This window comes from Lonchura striata, chromosome 1 (genome assembly GCF_050655825.1).
Source record: "Lonchura striata isolate lonStrDom1 chromosome 1, ASM5065582v1, whole genome shotgun sequence".
In the NCBI taxonomy this organism is placed as follows: domain Eukaryota; kingdom Metazoa; phylum Chordata; class Aves; order Passeriformes; family Estrildidae; genus Lonchura; species Lonchura striata.
The window spans coordinates 100,295,920-100,318,007 of NC_140703.1; the positions used below are offsets into that span (position 1 = coordinate 100,295,920).

Genomic DNA, 22,088 nt, shown 5'->3' on the forward strand with positions numbered 1-22,088 from the left:
GAAGTAAGTCTTCTCTATAAATAGCTTGGGATGGAGGTAATTTTCTTTCCTGAAATCAGGTCATTTGTCCATGATTTCACTTTTTTGGCACAGAAACATATACTGCACTGCTTAGCATACTTGTACCAAAGCTGAGCTTTCAGAGGCTAGTCCAGAATTAGGAAGGACAAAGTACTGCATCCAGCCTTGTTGCCTTCTGATCCAAGCACATAATGTTCTTACAAAAGATTATTAGCATGCAAAATCCCTGAAATACGACTTTTTTTAAAGAGTTCTATTGAATGTAGGACAGCACTTTACCATATTTAGTAAACACTGTCCATGTTGTTTTGTGCCAACAGCATCATTCATATGATACAATTATATACAAAATAAGCTTTATTAATGAATTAAGATTTATATGATAGATCTCCCTGCTTTGTAGACTCATCTGCTTTGAAGTTTCTTCTCATCAAACATTAGCATATATATACCTACTGAAGAATTCTCTTTTTTATCTTTTAGAGGACATATCTTTCTGGCTAAAAAACACAGCCATTTCATTTCTCTAGTTTCAGTTTTTATAGTACAGTCTCCCATCCAATTTAATATTTATCAGTAGTAATAACTGACTGCCAGGGTATTTTCAACATTAATTCCGGGTGTCTGTGCACTGGAAAGTCCTGCATTCAGAATTACTAAGCAGACTATGCAGGCAGACACTTTGGCTGCAACTTGTTTGCTCATTTATATACAGAAGAATGGAGATGAATTGCTAATTTTGCTGCAGAGAGTTGTCTGCTTTGAATCCCAAATGCTGCATATTTTATAACTCCAGGAACCTGGTCAAACTATTGTAGCAGTCTTCCAACTGGTTGAAGGGATTAATTACTCCAAGCTTCTTTTTTTTTTTTTTTTTTTTCTCCCTGCCCCTGCAACTTTCACTAAAAGAAAATCTGAATTGTTATTTAGGGAGCAAATTAAATACTTCCAGTATGACTGATTTAAATTTCTCCTAAGGATTACACTTCAAGTGTAGTCTTGACTGAAGATCTGTAAAGGAAAACACATAGAAAGGCAAAGGAAGACACACTGCAGCAGAGGATCTGGATATTTTATGGAGATTTTTTCCAGACAGATTGTGCCATATTGTTTAAGTCTAAGGGATTGATTTGACCCTAACAGCACATAAATGCAGGTTTATTCCCAGCTGTTTGATATGGAAGCTGCATTGCATCCTCAAGTTTACAATAGCTATGCAAAGCTCAGATGAATATCCAGTCTTCTATTTGTCCTTAGTTACAGCTACAAGGAGATCTAAGAGGAAGAGACAGGTTTTGTTCTTGTAGAAAACATTCAGTTCGTGCTCATGTTTTATTTCATCTGGCAATGTGTACACAACTTCAGGATTAGATTAGTGATGGCTTTTCCTGCAATGATCTAAGCTCCACTAAAGAAGATTTCCTAAGGAGCATTGTCACTGAAACTGAGAAAAGAGGATACTGGTGACCATACCCTGTGATCCCTAACTGGCTTTAGCTGGGCTTGTGGGAGCTGGAGTAATTATACCCCATTAAAATAGAAGTTGCTATAGTCTCATTACTGTGAATTAACAGTGCCTCACGTAGATTTTACAGGGTAATGTCCTTTCAGTGTGGCCAGAAGAACAGGGAATGCAGGCTGATGGAGTAGAGTGAGGATGGCAGTGCAGATGGTGAGATGATAATGTTGCCAAGGCTTCCCAATGTTTTTCTATTTCCCACAAAGACTTTTGTCTTGCCCGGGCTGAGTTTTACCTATATGTTACTATATGTCAGGCTGCCTCTGCATTCAGGAAGGAATGAAATACTGATTGATGTTTGAGCTAATCTGTAGAAAAGAATCCTGGCAGGAACAAAACAAGTTGTGTTTCTTTTTCAGTCTCTGGAAGGAAGCTTGAAATAAGATATGGAAGTTACGGAGGCTAATAGAGAGTTTCCTTGTAATTTTTCCTGCACTGATAATGTCATAGGTATAATATCAAGTGTTCCCAGTGAATTTTGTGTTGGCAGTAGCAACTCTTTTCCCACACTATATACACTTAAGAGGAATAGAGAAGTTGCTGATGAGTGGTTTCTCCTCTGATGTCATCTCTACCAACTCTCCTTCCCATTTCTCCTTCTGTTTCATGGTTTAACTATGAAAAACTTCACCCTGGACTTAGTGTGTTTATGTTCCTTGGGCTTTTTTTTCCTCTCCCATCTTCATTCTTTAAAAAATGTATATGCGGCCTGGCATTTAGCTGGATTTTGGCTCCTGTATTTTTTCCCCAAGATGGTGCTAGTGAGGTTGGGATTCTTCTTTCATACCTGGCTATTCTAAGTTGTTGCCATGCATCTAGTTATTTTCTAAAGAAAAAACCTTCAGGTTTATTTTTAAAGTGGTTTAATTTTCCTATCCTTTTGTCTTAGGAGAACAGAAGAGAAGTTTAATTGAAGTGATGTAACAGAAAGATTTATTGCAAAACATTTTCTATTTTTTCTGTAGCTGTAAGTTATTTTCTGGTTTGTTTTGGCTTTTATCTTCTTTTTAAAAGCTTTATGTATTTGGATCAGGCAGTAACTGGTAGATAGAAATACAGGACCTACAACTTGCAAAAGAGTAATCTACATAACTCTACAGAATATGGATGCAGAAGCTTAAATGAGACTTCTTCTAAACACATTATTTTGTCTCTACTATTTCATTTATAGCAAAACTATAATGGACAGACTGAATTGCTCATGCTTTACTTAGTCACATTCTTTTCACAAAAGAAAATAAGTGGCTGTGTTCTACAAGTATATGAATTTGGTTTAAAATGTTAAAACTTTTCCAAATCTATTCCTTATGTTTATGAACAGAAATAGTAGAGTAGTCGAGTTTGACAGAACAGGGAGTAGGTTAATTATCCATCGCTGAAGAAGACATGCTGTTTTCTCTTGCCAGATGTTTTAATTTATTTTAGAAAATAGAAAATTTGCTCTGTTTTTATTCCAGTTGTTTTAAATCAATTGTGAATATGTATGACTCATGTTTCAAAACAGAATTCAGAGAGTAATTTAATTTCCTGATATGACAGATTTTTTTTGTCCTACCTCCAAATCTGAATTATGTAGTTTTTTTAAGTTAAACTGCTTATCAGAAATGAGTACAATTTCTCTAATTAATCTTTCTGAGTTTTTGATTTGGGAAATAACAATTTGATTTGCATATTTTTTTTAATAAAAATGCTATATTATCATATTATGGAAGTGTGTTCCATTTGTAGACTAGACTCTCTGTGATTTGAAAATATAGGTGTTGCTTGTTGAGTAATTTATGATGGGAAGGGCTGTTTTGCTTTTGAGGAATTTGTACTTCCTACATAGACTGGCTTCTTATTCTAGTAAAAATTCTACTAAATGTCCAGAAATTTATTTCCTAGTTTCACTTGTAGGCTGTGATGTGACCAAGATGTGCATAATTCCTGGATCTCTCAGCAAATATATTTATGTAGAAGAGAATCATAGAATCATTAAATTTAGAAAAGATCTCTAAGATCATCGAGTCCAACCACTAACCCAGCACTGCCAAGTTCACCACTAAACCATGTCTCCAGTTTTGCACATCCTTTAAATATCTCTGGAGCTGGTTCCCTGGGCAGCCTGTTCCAATCCTAACAAACCTTTTAAGAAATTTTTCAAATATCCAATCTAAATCTCATCCGACACAACTTGATACCATTTCCTCTTGTTCTACTGCTTGTTACTTGGAAGAGACCAATCCCCAAGTGACTAAAACCTCCTTTCAGGTGGTTATAGGGAATGACAAGGTCTCCTCTGAGTCTTCTCCAGACTAAACACTCCTAGCTTCCTCAGCCATCCTTCATAAGGCTTGTGTTCCAGACCCTTGATGAGCTGCACGAACCTTCTCTGAAGTCAGACAGTTTGGTTTGGCTTGGCTTCACATTCCTTGCTGGAAATGATCTTTTACTTTTATGGCAGACATTTAAAACCAAAGTTCAGTAGGCTTTGTATGGACACTAAAATGAGGCCACAGTATATTTTCTAAAGAATTGAGGTTTTACTGGTATAATTAGGCAGATGTTTCCCTCCTTTTTTTTTTTTTTTTTTTCCTTTCCATGTGCTGTGCCATGCCTCTTAAATTCTACCCTGTGTTTTTAAAGGCCAATGATGCTCTGTGAAAATCAAGGGGCATTGGGCCAGGAAGTGTTATCTAGCTAGAAAAATACTATTTTATAATATGTCCATTGTAGTGGAAGTAATCTACATTGTAAATTGGGAACTTCATCACTGGAATGTTTCCTACAAAATTAATTTATCCTCATGGTATGGACTAAGCTTAATGGGGGATAGTATTGGTCTAAATTTAACTACAGATAGATAATCAGATCACATCAAGAATGATGTTTTAAAAATGTGTAGCTCAGCACTTATTTTAGTTTTGTGGTGGTTTTGCTAAAAAAAAAACAACAAACAAACAAACAAAAAAACTAAAACCCTTGGTTTTGTATGGCTGCGAACTATCACTCTTTCCATGTAGTTCTGAACCCCAGATCAACCCAATCCTAAGAAGATCTACACTTAAAATATAAATTGATTTACATTTACTGTCAATGGCTCAGATCTATCCGTGTTCTTAAGTTTCAGAAGATAAGTAAGAAATTAATATATTTCAGAATGTTAGTTATGGCTTATTTTCTTCAAGTTTGGCCTGTTCTGTCAGCCTGATCTGTCTATGTACAAAAAGAGACGTGACAGTTTCCAGGCTGAAAATGCGTACTACAGATGTGCAGTATCAATGACCAAGATTTTGTTCTAGTTGTATTTGTTTTTTTGAAAGTCCAGGTTTTTAAAGTAATTTTTTCATCATTGTATTTAATGTCGGAATTGCACTAATGTTGCATATCCTTAAAAAAAAAACATTCCAAAGTGCTTTATGTACTTTCTCAGTTATGAAACCTTGAAGGCCTTTAATTATGTTTTTCATGAGATGAGGCTTTGCAGAGTTTATCAGCTTTAGATTTCAGAGGAGAGTGGCATGTCTGTGGCTTAAACAGAAAGCAAACCATCTGTAGGATTGTTCTGAACTCCAAAGTGAGTATTGTTCTAGTTTTCAATTAAGTGCTTGCCTTACTGAGAGCTTTCTTTCACTGTTTACAAAGAATTGGGACTTTTTGAGATAAACAGGGAGATCTGATGTGCTGATCAGCCTGTTTGCAACTTCCATCATAATTTACTTCTTTGTGTCAAGGTTACTGTACATGACACTTTTGTTTGACCTTTTTCTTCACCTGTAAGTAAGGAGTTTCTATCTGAATAGGCTTCCTTAGAGCAGCTGTCACTCCATTTTAACTCTAATGCATCTGTTTTGAAATGTTGTATATTACCTTTTTCTCCTTCACCTCTTGAGGAAGCTTGCTGGCAGTTACAAATTGAAGTGGGTAATGATTTTTGTACATTGTTACAATACATAGTATCTTTAATAATATTTATATGGATACTATCAAACACAATGGATTGGCAGTTGGACAACTTCTCTCATAGGTAAGTAGGTAAATAGAAATTGCCTGCAGGCTTTAGCAAAATCTTCTTTGATATAATGAAACTTATTAGCACTCCTGTTCTAAGATATATAAAATATCTTGTGGTTACTAGAAGTGCTCTCACTTAGAAAGGTTAGCTGCTTACTTTGGAATTAAAAAAAGTAAGTCCAGAAAAATAATTTGGAAAAAAAATCCATAGATCAAACACACCTGATTTTTTTCTCCTTTCAATATCCTATGCTTAATTTTTGCATGACAACTCTATCTGGCAGCCTTACATCCCATCAGTGCAATCTGTCATTCTAGCTTATTTCAATTAAGTTCTCTTTTTCATTTTGCATTCACTGAAGAGTCATAATGGCGTGCTCCCAAACAGCAGTCAAGAAGAGTAATCCTCTCTATTTGTATTTGTTAAAAGAAAGGAGAAAGGGAGAGATGGTTTCTTTGTTTCCTCTCTGTCTTGAAGGTTTTCTCCAGAATTACAGAACTGGAAGATTTGCTTTGAAGACTAACTGTGAAGACTTTGTTACAGATCATGAAGGCTTGATTTTGGGACTTTCATGAGTTGTTATGAAAATGTTTTAGATTCATTCTATTCCCCTTGGTTGCTTGCAAATCCCTTTCTGTCTAGTTAGTGGAGAAATAAAGGTTTTTCTTGCAGTCATTGTATCAGTGCGGGAGTTGGACATCTTTATAAAAGTAATTTCCTAATCTTTCCTGTGCTGGAATTTCCAGTGAAGAGAATTCATACCCAGCATGGGAAACTGGAGACAGCTTGTTGTACTGACGTACAGTTTGCTCCTCCATGTTACCCTGAACTTGGACAAACTCCATGTTTCTAACTGGGTTGTTGTATTGCCCTCTCCTGAAGTGAACATACAGAAGCAGGTGCAGCCTGCTTCTGAGTACAGAGAGCTGTACTGACCAGGGTGATACAAACTCAGGGTTTATATCCCTGAGTATTTAAATACTTGGTTGTTGATAAACTAAGCAGCTGCAGTACTGAGTACCCACTGTTTATCAACTAACCCATGTGCTGGTATTTCACCTGTTTTAACACTGCCAGCTGATGTTTGGTTTCCCCTGAGAAAGATTGCATTATGACCAAGAGGCAATTGGGGGAATGCTGGGTGGACATGGTGTCATCAGAAGGGCTAGTTTTGGTTCAGGAGCCCTCCACTGGAAAGGAACAAAATGAGTAGATAATTTGGAGCCCTTTCTGTGATCTGCTCATCCATTCAGTTGCTGAAGGAATAAGAAAGATTAAGTTCAAAGGATTAACAAATGGGTTTTTCTTCTGCTGTAATAATTACTTATCTCCATACGCTCATAACAGTACTAAGTTCCAAAGAGTTGGGCAGGTACAGAACTGTTAAAGCAGGGGCTTCAGTGTTTCAGCTGTTTGTTCATGCCAAGCCCGGCTCTACCAGGGGGTTACAATGGGCACAATAAATCTGCATTCTGAATATCTTCTTATCCTGTCATCAGGTTACCCACACTTAGTGTTTACAGAGAGTGACATATGATTGTTGGAGCAAGCTTCCAGCATTGCACCAGATGAGATTTTTTTAGTTAGTATCTTTCCTAATCTAATCAGCACCTTAAAAGCAATCCCCATGCTGCTTCTCCTCCCTTGTTCTTTTTATAACATTTCAGTTGGACAAATTGTCCATGTTGAGTTGGAGATGGCAGCTCCTTTTACTCATCGGATGGGAAATGCTGGCAGCCCTTAGCACAGGTCTCTGCTGTTTGTTTCAGACTTGGGCCAGGTAGGGCTTGCAGATTGCTCTTGATGGGGTTAGTTGAAATCTCTAAAGCAGGATGAATAGGAGTTGTTTGTTCTATTTTTCAGAGGACAGTTTCAGCCCAAATAGATTTATTGTGTATTTGCAGGTTGGTTTTTTTTCCCCTTTCTATGTCTGTAGTTGCAACAGGGTTTATTGATGCATGTGCAGAGGATAATGAAAAGCTACATTTCTGATCATCTTTAACGGCCTTAAAGTAGTTCACTGTCCTAAACAGAGTAACTCAGAGCACTTTAAGAAAAATGCTTTATGTGGGGATAAAACCTAGATGTACTTCAAATCCTAACTTTGTAAGAAATTCCTGCTGTGGAGGAAAGCCAGTAATTCTGATTTCTAGCAGAAGCATCTTGCACAGTTTCCTTCTTGAAGGAGCTGGGCCAGGCAGGTAGCCAAACACCCAGCCCGTGCTGCATATGCAAGAGTTGACCTGTAAAAAGGCTCCTTCCAGGAAGGAAATGCCAGTGACATTGTGGCATCATAAATCTCTTTTCCCAGAAAAGCCAAGGACCAATTGGTGGTCAAACCAGCCAATGTTAGCCATTTGACATTTCTGCTGGCTTGCTCTCACCCACATTTTGGATTACCCTGTGTCAGCACAGCTCCAGCCCAGGACTTGCCCTGGAATTTCTTGGGGAGGCATCTCATCCATAATTTCATCCATGCAGTCTTGTACATATGAGTATTTTGTGAGCTTCCTTTGGCTATGAAAACGTGCTCAAGAATGGGCCCCAGGCTTTAAAACCAAGAGTATTTCTGCTGAACCTGGTGTCACCCAGGTAGGAAAAGTTTTCTGGGACAGAAACTGCGTGCAGGAGTGCCACTCATCAGTGCATTGCTGCCTGTTAGGGGGGTGGACTGTCTGTGTGCATTACGTGCTGCACGTGCATGGCTGCAGTTCAGACTTACTCGCCGTTGGCCACACCCATGTTGGCTGTGCATTTTGGGCACTGAGTCAGGCAGCGGCTGGCATCATGATCAACTTCCAGGGGAGGCAATTCCAGCATTTGGTTGGCCCCTTCTCCACCAATTTTCACTGAGATATTTCTGTGCAATTTCTGCTATTTGGCATGTGCCTGTAAAGTCCTGTCTCAATACAAAAGACAGGAAATCCAATGTTCATCATGAAAAGAGCTTTTGAAATTTCTGTGGCTACTCTGAGAGAAGAATAATTTAAAAAGATAAATTCTCTAGCAATCTGTAGATACAATACTCAAAGCAAGCAACTGCTAGTTGGCAGTTGGGGCTTGAGGCTTATTTCCATGTTTTTGTGGGATTTAATTATAGAAGTTTTTGGTTTTGTTTTTTTTTCATCCCAATATATGAAATTCCTATATAGAATAAGGCAGAATGCAGAAGTATTTCACATTTTACACAGGTAATAATATGAATCCTAATTGTCATTGTGAATTATATTTTCAGTGTGTTTTTCTCAGTGCCTGACTAAAGTTGAGCATAAATCTTTTTAGCCCTCTGAATTTGTATTCATGTCAGTTTTATTCAGTGCAATTTTGGTTCACTTTGCCTTGCTTTAGATTGCAGATCATGCCCAACAGTGAAAGAGTGGATTTTGAAATTTTTTTTACGTGTCAGATTTCCCTGTATCCAATTTTATCAAAAAAGCTGTCACCAGCTTCTTCTGAAACCAGCAAACCTTTTTCTTTCTAATTACATTTTTACCATATGTTCATCCAGATGGCATATGCCAAACATTTTCTAGGGTGTTATAAAATGACCTGACTTTGGAGGATTTAACTGTTGAAGAAGCTTTAAAAGACAAAAAAAAATTGACACTGGAGCAAGAAAAAGTAGTCCTAGAAAGAAAGAAAGAAACAAAATATGATAAAGAGCCCCAGTTGTATTTTGTGGCTGTGATACTGAATTCTTGGTATATACAGCTGCACAAAAACCAGAAAATACAGAGAATGTTTTCTTGAAGTGTTAAAAGTTGACTCTGTTTTTAAGCACCGAAAATAAAATTTTTGTCTGTTGAATATGTCTAAAAAAATTCTAGAGCTTTGAGCGATTCTATGGTTTCCTGCAAAATGGAGAAAAAAAGAGTTTGTCAAGGCACCAGATTCTCTGTAGGAGCAGCAGTTTTACTGAGCAATGTAATAACTACTAGTGCACTTTTTTCTTGAAATATCATTTTCAAGTAAAAGGCAGTTGATGCATGATTTTGACACTTGTGTCCTAGTTCTTAATAATTCTTTAGAGATTTCTTAGAGAACAAAAATTAACTTGGGATATACTGAGAGGTTCCAGGAAGAAAGGAAGGAAGGAAATTATTTTTCATATTTAGCTACTAGTTGAGCTAAATTAACAAAGATCAGTTTTTAATTTTCTGGAGGGTTTGCATATTTCTTTGTCTCTGTGACAGTTCTCTCTTACCTGTCATTGTTATTTTGGTAGTCTTTTCAGATTATCAATCAGGAAAATGTAGAATACCCTCATGATGTTATCAGTTTCCATAAATCTGTCTCAAGCTATTTTACTTAGTGCTAATTCCTGAAGAATAGTGATTGAATGAGAATTAAATCTACTTCCTTGTGTTGCTACAATAGCTTTTCCCACTCCCAGGAAATTCTGAGTGCAGAGCCTAAGACTCATAGAGTTCACAGAGTATGAAGAGGTAGTTTTGACACAGGATGGGCAGAGACTCATGGTAGGGACTCAGATAATTGTAAATGAAAGTTTGTTCAGTGTCCTTAACTTGTACAGATCTTGTTGAAAATCACAGCTACAATCAACAAAGCAGATTCTCCACCTCCTCCAGATTAATGAGACAGGATTTTAACAGTGCTCAACAATTTGAAGTGATTTTTTTATTTCTGAATTAAACCTTTGGTAAAAAGTCCCTATCTCCATCCTCCTTGCCCACTTCCACTCATCAGTCTGTGAGTGATTTGACATTTCCACAGACTTTTCTTTGTTATTGACTAGGTTTACACCTGCTGTGTCTCAAGTGAAAAAGTCTATTTTGTATGTAAATCAATCTGTATAGCAGAAATACTGTAACTATTTAAAAGCTAAGGATTAAACACCTCAAAATTGCAAGCTGGTGTTAACCTATGAAGTAATTGAAACAAACTGTAATGGGGGAATATGAAATGAGACACCCTGAACAAATATGATGCAACAGCTAATGAATTACAGTTGTTTTAGAGTTTATGGGTGTGCAGCTGTATTCAACTCAGCTTGAGGTATCACTTTTTCTGCTTTCTTTTTCAAAGTCTTTGCAGAATGGAGCTAAAGTTGTTCTGGTGCATTTGTTACTTATTTCTAAAATAATGTTTATCATACTAGGATCACTGAGTTCATACCACAGTTTTCAGTTTTTTAGAAGAATTAGAGCTCTAAGCATTTTTATGTGGAAATGAAAACTCCATTTTTTGTCAAAAAAACCCCTGGTGTGTCAGGAAATGACATCAAAATGCAAATCATTGTACTCAGATATTTTGCTTTTAATTACTAGTCAGCATTATTAAGTCAAGCTCTCGATTGCAGTCTTTGTTTATATATTTCTTGGATTATTCAGCCTCTAATTTAAATAAAGACAATGATAGGAAGGTTTCCATGGAAAATATTACCAAGTTAATAATTTTGAAGATAATTATGTGAAGATTCAAAGTATCAGTCTAAAACCACACCTCTGACTAAGCCAAGCATGAATTTGGATATGTAAATGTTAAGTTGAGCTCCTCATAATGTCCTGGGCTTCTGAATTGTGTTTGCATGTGCTAGCTGCCACGATGCAGCTGATCAGTGCTCCCCAAGGTGTTTTTCTTTCCTAATTTTCTTTCTTTGCTCACTGTAGGCCCCTCTGTGGGTAAGTGTGCACATGAATTTTATGCCACCCTGCAATGTCTCTATTCTGCTTTGTGTGTTGGTGCATGCACACTCAGATGCCTTCTCTCTCATTTCCCCTGCTACCTTCTATATTGACTAGAGCAATTGCCACAGAGAGTTTTTGGGAGTAAGTGCTTATGATTGCACTTCTGCTATGATTTTCCATAGCTGGTAGTTCATCTCTCTGAAGAGTCTGGTATATAAAATATCTGTTCAAGAAATTCTCTAAGAATTATTCTCTTTCATATGGCAGCAGTCTCCCACTGCTGACAACATGAGTGCATCAGAGAAGATGACCTTTTGTAAAGCAGAGACTAATCTCAGCTGTTGAAAATGGGAGGAAATAAGTGTCTCTCTTTGAAAAGGCAATCTAAGGGCAGCTGGAGTTTGGGTATGTGGAAAGAACAGTTCATATTTACAGTCTCAGGCTTTTTCTTTTTCTCCCATTTTTCCTTGAGAAAAATAAATCTTTAGGTATGATGTAAGAACTGTATCTAAATCTATCTAAATACAATTTTTAGGGTGTTTTTAAGCAAATAGCAAATTTGTAGTGTTGCAGTTATTCTTCAAAGACCTTGCAGAGTGTAAGGGATGTTTGGGTAGGGTTCCACAAAGTGGCTTTTATGAGCCCAAGCATATTAGATTCTGGTTTAGAACTCGTAGCATAGTTGTTCTGCAGAAGTTAATATTTTTCATAGCTGAGATGGAAATCAAATACCTCCAATTAATGCAAAATTCAAATTAGTCCTGAACTGTGTGGTATCACAACTGGCATCTCAATAATGAACTTACCACAAGAGGAAGCGGGTTTGTCAATGTACCAACACAAAAAGCTTTGAGCATTCATCTAATCTCTTCTGGGATCATATTTATACATCTTGCTACTCTCTTGAAATACACCCCCAATGTTCTGAATGGCACAAGAATATCCAATGCTGCAAGCTGTGGAAGCGTGAGCCACAGAGTCTTTGTAGTTGATGTATTTCAATGTGGATAACCTTAAAAATCAATAGTGTCTGCTACGCCACTCAGAATCATGATGGACTGCTCCTCGCTGATCCTCTTGCTTAGACTTTGAATAACTGATGCTGTGCTGCTGCAGATCCTCAGCACCAGCCAAGGCAAGGGCTGGAGCATCCAGAAGCAGGGCTGCTCTTTTAAGCAAATCTCTGTCTGTTCTTAGAATTTGTTATGTGAAGTGCTGCTGTTTGTTGGGGGGGGTTGGAGCTGTTTTGAGGTTTTTCCTTTTTTAAAACAGATTGCAAAAGTTCTAGAAGACAATGTACAATGGCAGGAAAGTAGTTTTCAAAGGCTCAAGTATTTACATTGCTTGTAAATACGGCATTTTCTCTTTAGGACAGAAGGCGCTTTCTGTTTGGAGTTGTAGTGCCCCAGTTACAAAAATAGAGACAGCTATTAGGAAAAAATTATTAAATAGATTATCTTAACTTTGTGGAAAGTTAACTTTTTGGGGCTGTCATCTACGAGAGGTGAAAAATGCGGTTTGTCTTCTCTACCAAAACAAAGTTCTCAAGTTGAAATAGATCATTTTTTAGACCAGTAACACCCCAAAAATTGTCTCATTAGAAAGAAAAAATGTTTGAATATCTAGAAGCACAAACCATAAATAGAAATTTATGGAGAGGAGGTGCCTGGGAGTTCTTGAAGATAGATTTCTTAAAAGGTCTGCATATAAGTATCTGGGTTTTCTAACAGTTCATTGGAAAACAACAAAAGAATGTTATTTAAAATAAACTGACAAAAGCTGGGGGAATAGACGGAGGAAGAGGAAGAGAATGAAGTATCAGATATGATGCTCTAGCTAGTAAAAAACAAGTACTTTCCTTGCTGACCCCACCTTATGCATATATTAAGAGAGCACAGAGATATTCTCTTTCTCTCTTTTTTTTGTAAAGAAGTAGCTTCTGCTGCCTCTGATCATATGCATAAAAAGACAGCATGTTACTCTTAGGCAGACTGAATCTAGTCATAGGGATAGAAAGCTTCTTTGAAGAAAAGCCTTAGAAAAATCCAGTTACAGAAATAGACTCCCACTGAGAGTTTACTGAGATTTTGCTGCTCTTCTGTGTATCAGTAATGAAGCAGACCATGGAGAGAAAGTAAATTGATGTTATGCCCAAGGTGTATGTGTTGGGGAAAGATCAGAGAAATTTTTGCTTGTCGTTGATGCTGAAAATAGATCTCTGAATGATACCTTTCTCCTTATGGACTGCCAATTTGGAGTTCTTCAGGGAGTTGTATTCACAGATGGAAAAGGGACAGGTGGTGAGAACAACAATGCTGGTTGCATGGTATAGTCCCTTAACCCTCATGTTATAACATGTTATATGTAAAATTATCAAATACTTGACTTTCATAGTGTTAATTACTTATGAGGACACCAATAGATGGTACTGCCTAGTGCTATAGGGATCCCTGCCTCTCTGATGTGCATTTCAGGATTCTTAGGCCAGGCACATGGTTGTTACCTTTCTCAGAGCCTGTGCCCTCTCTGCGGGTGAGGTTGGGACTCGGCTTCCTCCATGTGTCTGCTGCATTTATTTACCATGAGCTAGAGTCAGTGCTTGCAGACTTACAGTCTCTTGAAAGTAAAAAAAGAGTTAACTCTTGGTCAGGCTACTTAAATATTATCTGAGGTCTGTCGGATATATCTCTCTCTGCAATAAGTTGATGCCATGAGCTGAAATCTGTACTGTGCTGACCAGATATTGCTTGTTGCCTGTAGTGGTAGTTTGGTTTCCTGAAGCACATGAGTTCAGTGAGTGGTGTCTGGGGTATGATGCTGGAGTGGTCAGTTTGTCTGTCTGATTGGCACTAGGAATTGGTAGCTGTGATTCATTGTGGACTCCAGGCATTGGGTGGAAATTGCAAAGTATGTTTTGGTTCTGACTGTGTACAGCATCAGCCACCTTTCAGTGTTTAGTAATGTTAATTTAAAATTTTTATGCTTTTAAACTGTTGCCTATTTCATGGATATGTGATGTTGGATAACTTTCATCCATTCTATTTTCTGCTTGAAAACTCAAGATCTTTCCCTCCAGCCACAAGAATTTTTTCTTCTAGGTACAATAAATAGGCTTTGTCATAACACACAGAAGAAAGTAAAGTATTTTAGTAATTCCACATAAATATCTTTTATTGATATCTTTTTTGTTTGTTTATGCCCTGGAACATTTTGATGTGATTTCACATAGTTTATCCAAATAGCAAATATTGAGTTGTTATGGGTGCCTTAGGAAGGGAGACTCATCTCAGAAACATGCTTAACATGTTAGACCCCCAAATAAAAATGTGTGTCCTCTTTTTAAAAAGGCTGACAGACTCTAATTGTTGTGGTTTATGTTATGAGTAGGTCACTACTATTATTTTTCCCTTCCAAAATTGAAGGATGAAAAATTCAAGCACAGATGACAAAGGTTTTATTATCAGGTTGTTTTTCTTTCCTATATGGGATATGATTAAATGTGTGCTGTCAAAAAGAGGCCTCTTTAAAGCCTGATACTATTGATTACTATTTGAGACCTGCCAGCAGCATTATTACTTAATGCATACAAAAATCTAATAGAAAATTATTAAGTTGGTGTTTTAGTTCCTCTAGTGAGAACGTTTCAGATATTCATCTCATATCGTTGCACAAATTGCTTGGCTCAAGTAGATGCCACAAAATCATGTTTTAATGATTTTTTTCCTTTTTCCATCTTTTTTTTTTTTTTCACAGTCACATGACACAATCAGCCACATTTGAAGACCCTCGAATAGAGAGCTGCCAAATAACCCCTCCAACCCCTCGGAAAGTGGAAATGAGGAGGGATCCTGTGCTAGGATTTGGGTTTGTGGCTGGTAGTGAAAAGCCAGTTGTTGTACGCTCAGTAACACCAGGTATGTTTTCTCCATCTGACCCCAGAAGAAAACTTTGATTTAGCCTACTAAGATGAAATGCAGCTACAAATTTGAGACTTGTTGAAATATTCAGGCAGGCAAAGTAATCACAAATACTAGATATGATTTCTAGCCTTGTCTTGCCCAGTGGTTTCCTTCCTCACACTCATTTTTGAACATTACATAAATGTATTGGCAAAAAGCCAGTTTGGAGTTATTGCTTAGAGCCATTACTATTGTTTGCCTGAAAAAAGTTAACCCATTTCATTAAAGGAAAGAAAGTCTTCTCCCTGGTATCTTTATATTGGTTTGCTGTCACCTTCATTACCATTGAATCAGCATTTTCAAGAGGTATGTTGAGTTCTGAAATAAAAACTTGCATATTTCTCATTCACACCATCACCTTCCCAAAGAAAGCTAGGTTTATAAAAACAATATATCTTTCTGAAAAAGAGGATGCTATTGCTGGCTTTTGTTTAATGAAGGCATCTGGACAACTATATGGTTAAAAGCCGGGTCAAAAGATATCCCTAAATATCTTATCTACAGTGAAAATTAGTGAGGTTTTTGGATATTTTGAAGTTTTAAGAGATCAGACCTGGGATAATCCGTTTCCCAAATAGCAGGCTCCTGCTCTCTATGCTTAAAAGTTCAGCTGTTATGTAAAATTGCAGCCAAGGGCAGGGATTTGACTTTGCTCTTGTTCGATATGTTCTCCAGAACCCCCACAGAGAGCAGAGGAGAGGCAAAATCGACTTTATGAAATTCTGATGTCATTTACCAACGTGTGTGCATTGATTATGTTTGTATTGCTTTCACATGAAGTGAGCAGTGTAACTAATATTTGAACAGGATCCAGATAGCTCATTTCTTTCAATTTGGCATTATTAATGTAGTTTTATGTTAAAATTTGGAAAATGTGTTTACTTTGTTCTGTTCAAGTGAATAGGAGGAAATATGAGCTCAGGACAACATTCTCCTACATGGATTTGTATCCATTTATGTGGGATATGGAAGTGGAGTAAAGTTTTAAAAGCAAGCAGAGTAAAAGATCAGCATTAGCTCAGCTGTTGAATGAATTGGTTTTGATGCTGAAACATTTTCTTTTAAGACTTTATCTTCATAGTGGTAATATTATTTGGTTTTTTATGTATCATCATTGCAGACTGTAAAGACAAAGACTACAGAGGATATATCTTTACACTAGGAACTGTGATGTCACATCATCTTCTGGGCATGTAATTGTGCTGAGAAACAAAGTAATATGTGCATCTTATAAAATACAATGCACTCAATGTGCAATTCAGTAGTGCCAGTATCCAAACCACATAGACATATACAAGACTGATTGTCTATTCACACTAATGCTAAATATTCATGTCTAACTGAAAGTAGCAATGCTTTTGGATGTACCCGTGTTCATCAAGTGGTAGGAATCCAGCAGAAAAGAGATTCAAGCAGCAGGGTATAAAAACTTTCTGTCTCCAATTGAAGAAAACAGGTTTGTTTTGCCTAGAACAGAAAAGTCATAGAAGAGACCTGTGAATGACATTCAAATGTGTAAGTGATGTTTCATAGGAAAGAGGAATAAGATGTTCTCTGGTGTTACTTTGCCTGGGACAGGAAACAATGTATTCCAATCAGGAAGATCTAATATATTTACCATGGGAACAATCTTCCTGTTATTAACAGTAGTTAAACAGGATCATTTGTTCACAAGAAAAGAAATCCTTCTCAGGGTGGTCTTACAAAACATCAGACAAACATTGATCAAGAATGATTAAAATATGGTTGATCACACCTTAAAGGATGCATTAGTCCATGGCTTATGGGTCCTTTTGGCCCTTCAGAAAACCGAGCCCTTTGTTTAGGTGGTTAGATACAGGTAGAACTTGAGAAACTTCAGTAGAAGCTGCTAAACCACTAGCTTGCAAGATTTTTCTGGTGAGGGAGTACTGGTAACATCAGAAATAGTTAAAAAAATAGCTAAAGAAAAAGAAAACACCTGTAGAATATGAACAACAGTGTCTGTGTGTTTACAATGACCTGCTAACCTGTGCTCTTTTTGTTTTTTCTGTCTTCATTTGTCTGCAGGCGGCCCCTCTGAAGGAAAGCTTATTCCAGGGGATCAGATCATAATGATTAATGATGAGCCAGTCAGCACTGCTCCAAGGGAGAGAGTCATCGACCTTGTCAGGTAGTTGATGTCCTGTCACTTAAACTACAAACCCAGTGACTTATTGCCTTGTGCAGTCAGTCAGTAGGACAGCAAGTCTTGCCTTCTCATGGGTGAAAAAAGAGAAAATAATTTTGCTTTCGTTATAATGAAGAATTATGAATTATTTTAGTATTTAAATGAAGTGTCTTCTTAAAATGCTGAAAAAGTATAAAAACATCCAGGAGCAGCTCCAAAGTACTTGGGTATCAAAAGAGGAATAGTATTCTCCTGGTATTCATTTTTGGTATGGTTTATTGAAAAGATTATTCCTGAAGCATGAGAGCTCCACTCACTGTTGCATTACTGTTCATTTTTCACATGAAGAAATTTAAGTCAGGTTTTTCTTATGTGAAAAATAAAGAAAATATGGTAGGGAGATTTTTGAGAGTGAAGGAATGAATGTAAATATGCAGAGAAGCTCAAAAAAGTGTTTAGGTGGAATGCAGGCAGGTGAGTTTGTGTGAAAGAAGCAAGCAGGAAAGAGAGAAGAAGACAGAAAACCAGACAAAAAAAGTGGCTGGAAAGGAGAAATGTCAGTATTTGTAATGGGATGTAGAAGGAAAGGAAGAACAGTGACTGAAAAATGCTAAGGATATAGAAAAAGATGTATTGCAATTCATATAATAGATTTTGCTTTTGGAGTAACAAGGCATGTTGCTGCACTGCACAGAAAAATGGCAAGTAAGTAAAAAAATAAACTTAATAATTAATAATTTAAATTCCAGTAGCCTGGTTGCTGTACACCAGTTTTTGTTTCTGTATTCTCCTTCCCATTGGTTAAAACTCTGAATTGATGGATCTTGTTGATTCCTGAGAGATGCTCAGGTTTTAATGGTACAGGTACCTCTTCTCAAAACTTACAGCTATCAGTGTTTTCACTGTTACCTGTATAATTTTGAAAAGTCACATTTGTTTACAGAAATCCGGCCAGGAAGTGCTACAGCAGTTGTACTCCTCCTGCAAATAGCTGCTCATTTCCTGGGGATTTAGTTGAAAGAAAACTTCCAGAAATAGTATAAAAATGCCAGCAATGCTGACAGTCTTCATCTGTGTTAGGTGGGATTAAACAAAATATATTTTCAGATTTTTTTCAAAAAAGTGTTAACCTGCAAGTCAACTAACAAACAAAATTTGCTATGAGCTTCTTGTTATGAGTAAACTCCATAAACTGAAAGAACTGTCCTGCTTCTAATAAAGTTCTGTCTTGTGGTCTCTCTTGACTACTGGTATAAGCCTCAAAAACAGGTCTTATACTAATTTTTGAGGTCTTTGTTTCTCAATAAAGCAGTAATATTATCTTCTTCATTCTTTCCTGATTCTTTGATATTAAGTAAAGTTAGGTTTGCTATCTCATTTTCTGCTTCTAGCAATATGTAATAATAACAGTAAAAAAAATAGGCTGATTAGACCTGAGTCAAACAGAATTTATTGTATAGTTGATTCTCTGTCTGCCTTCAAATGAGAAACTCAATTAGAATGTCACCCTTCCCAATTACATTGACTATATAAGTAATGTCAAATTAAGTGTTGTTTCATTCCAAGGAAAGCTTTAGGTGATATTTTTCTTACACTGTATTTCTAGCTCTGCTCTCAAAACCTGTATGCTATTGGGATTTTGACAGAGACTCGTTCTTTGATGAAATTTTGAGTGAAATATATTGGGGTTGTATGTTACAGCATTTGAAAATAAGAGCTTTCTTTTCATACCAGTGGGCACGCCTGGAATGATTAGACACTGTCAATGTGCAGTCCTGACACCACAGCATAAGCAATTATTTACATCAATGAAATAATTAATCTCTTCTGAATAATTGAAGGTTTTCATATGGACTAGTTACATCTGCAACTTTTCAATGCATCTGCATTTTTCAATGTACATGAGAGAAGTTTTGAATCTTGTTTTCCTGCAGGTAGCAGCATCTCAGTAGTCAGCAGTGAGGGTGTTTTAAATGCATAGGTTACTCACTGACCATAATCACAAAATCATAGAAGAACTGAGAGGAGATTTCTGGAGGTCATCCAGTTTAACCTCTTGCTCCAGGCCAGGTAGTGTCAAAGTTAGATGTGGCTGCTCAGCACTTGCCTAATCAATCTTTAATATCTCCAAATACGGCAATTTTACAACCACACTGCGTAGGTGCTTCAGCTCTCAACAAGTGGCCTTTCAAAAAGATGAGCCAACTTTATCAGCCTTAAATGCATCCCATCTAGGCCCATGGACTTGTGAGTGTCACTCTTACCTAAGCAATCCCTAATTCAGCCTTTGTCTGCCTCCGTTCCCTAAACTCTGTTACTGAGCTCAGGGACCAGGGTGGCAGACCTTGCCACTAAAGGCCAAAGCCAAGAAAGCATCAAACATCTGAGCTTGTACAGTATCCTTCATCAGATTACCCACTCAGTTTAGCAGTAAGTTTGTATTTCCTTGGTTTTCACTGTTATTTTAGTTGTAGAGACCCTTCTTGTTATTCTTCATCTATTCTGGATAAGTTTCAGTGCCATCTGAGCTTTGCAAACCCCATCCCTGCCTGGCCAGGCACAGCTTCTCTGTTTCTCCTGGGTAACCTGTCTCCATTTCCATCTCTGATCTCTTTCCATTTTGCACTGGGTCTTGGAGGCACGCTGGTGTCCTGCTTTGCCTGCCTGCTTCCTTGCAGATTGGGATAACCATTCTGGCACCTGGAGGAGGCTCTCTGTGGAGATCACCCAGCTCTGCTGAGCTCTGGCCTCAGAGCTGCATCCCAAAAGACCCTGCTTGCCAGTGCCCTGAACAAGCTGCACTCTGATTTTAGACTGGCCTCTTCTTCCTCTTTTTCTTCAGGATCTTAAACTGTACTATTTTGTGGTCACTGCAACACATTAATGAGAAATTGATATTTCAACTTTTTTTTTTTCCTGTGGTCTCTTGTTGATTTGGTATAACAGGGTATATTTTATATTCATGTGCAATTCAGTGGCTAGTTTTATGCAGTTTTCCCTCAATGCTTTTTGTAAAGTCAACAAGCAATTTGTCATTATAACTGCAGAGAGTGTAGAAAAAATTAATCTACTTTCAAAATACTGATATAAAGATCATAACATGTCAAATAGAAAAAAAAACCCAAATTGCATAAGAAAAGAAAACAGCAGATTTCACAACCAGGTGAACATCAAACTTCACCAGGATTAGGAAAGCCCAAAACTTCCAAGTGAAGTGTACATAAATGTTAGATGTTAAGTCAGCCTTGAATGTTAAACTGAGTTTTTAATGAAACACAATATTTAATTGTTTTCCAAGAAAAAATTGTCAGAACATTAACTTATGCAAAGACTTATGAGCTTGAAGGAAAAGAAAATGGAAGAGGTGATTCCTGCTTTCTTAAAAAAGTCTATCTTAAAAAAAAATTCAAAACATCCACCAAAAAGGGTAACTGAAAAATGTCAATTAAATCTTTTTTTGTTAGGAAAAAGCACATCCCTAACCAATAAATCAGCTTTATTTCTAAATTTCACACAAAATAAATCAGAGTAATTTCTTTTAGATAATATTATTTTCTTCAGCCCTTTTCCTATCAGCTCCAAATTCATTGACTAATTGTTACTCCTACAGGATTAGAAATAGATAGACTGCTTTTTCAAGATACTCCCTTTTGTATAATGGTTTTACGACAGGAAAATTCAAGAAATAAAATGCAATGCATATTATAGAAATTTTCCTATTGGCTTTTTATTGCATTTTAATATTTTAATTGTGTGTGGGCTTTTTAAACATTCATTACTGGAAATAATCTTCCTTAAGTAGAAAACTGTTATAGCCACTTCTGCTGACTCCAGGGGATACTGAGAAGGAACCTGGTGAGAGATTTTGGTTTGTTTTTTAAGAACTGAGGGACACTCTTGTATCCTAGGAAGTCTAAGGTCTTGAGATTATCAGGAACATTCATTATAAATATCCCCTGTAGGTTATTCTGATCCACTGAATTCTTTTGTCTCTGCTTTATTGGCAACACTTAATTAGTGTTCAAGTCGTCCTTTGAAAGCCAGGGTGGCAGAAATATGAATCAAGTATGGTTTGCAGACAAATTTGCACTCATTATTTCTGGGTGCTTTTCAATGGCTTTTGCACCATATTATGTTCTCCTGAGCTATTTCCAGCACAAACTCAGAAGTCGTGTTTATGGATTCCCTTGCAATGAGAGGTCAGTTTTCTGCAAGTCACTTGTGGCTGTGGTCAAGATTAATTCCATTCAAGACAGACAGTTACAGAACTTCAAAAAAGAGGAAGAAACAAGATCACTTTTCTAAATGTAAGCTTCGAGTCAAGGCAAGTAGCAAGCGAACGGAATACAAAGGATGTATTTGAAGTGCAGCCAGTTCAAAATATATCAGCAGCTATTTATTTTGGGTTTATTTTGCTGCTGATTCTGTGAAAACTTTTCACACATACTTAACAATAAGTACTTTGATATAACATTAAAGTCATGGCAAAATGGAGCAATTTTTTCCTTATGTGAAAGGGAGCAACAATGCAACACTGACATATTAGAAGGTATACTAATGGTATAAATTAATTGGTTGCTCAGAACTTTATGTATCTCATTATCATTGGTTAATGTTACATTTGTATCTGTTTGAGAATCAGTTTAACCAACCCTTTTTTTGAAATGTAGAAAAACATCTAACAGGTAATTTGCCTTATTAGCTGTTCATAGGCAGCTCCTATAACATGAATGACTTGTTTTTCTTAGATTGCATAGAGTAGTCATTATTCTACAAGGATCCCAAGTTATGTAAACTG

General features: G+C 36.9%; 1 protein-coding gene across 8 annotated transcripts in view; it reads left to right on the forward strand.

Moving 5' to 3' along the window:
* Positions 1–22,088, forward strand: part of FRMPD4 (FERM and PDZ domain containing 4) — a 388,479-nt gene that overhangs the window by 307,954 nt on the left and 58,437 nt on the right. For 5 of the 8 annotated variants that reach the window (XM_085559044.1, XM_077781595.2, XM_077781599.2 and 2 more), the window contains 2 exons: positions 14,936–15,096; positions 17,191–17,293. In XM_085559044.1, the coding sequence (XP_085415170.1) occupies positions 14,936–15,096; positions 17,191–17,293 (264 nt within the window). The remainder of the gene's footprint in view (positions 1–14,935; positions 15,097–17,190; positions 17,294–22,088) is intronic. The other 3 variants (XM_085559068.1, XM_085559072.1, XM_085559070.1) reach the window with 1 other exon arrangement.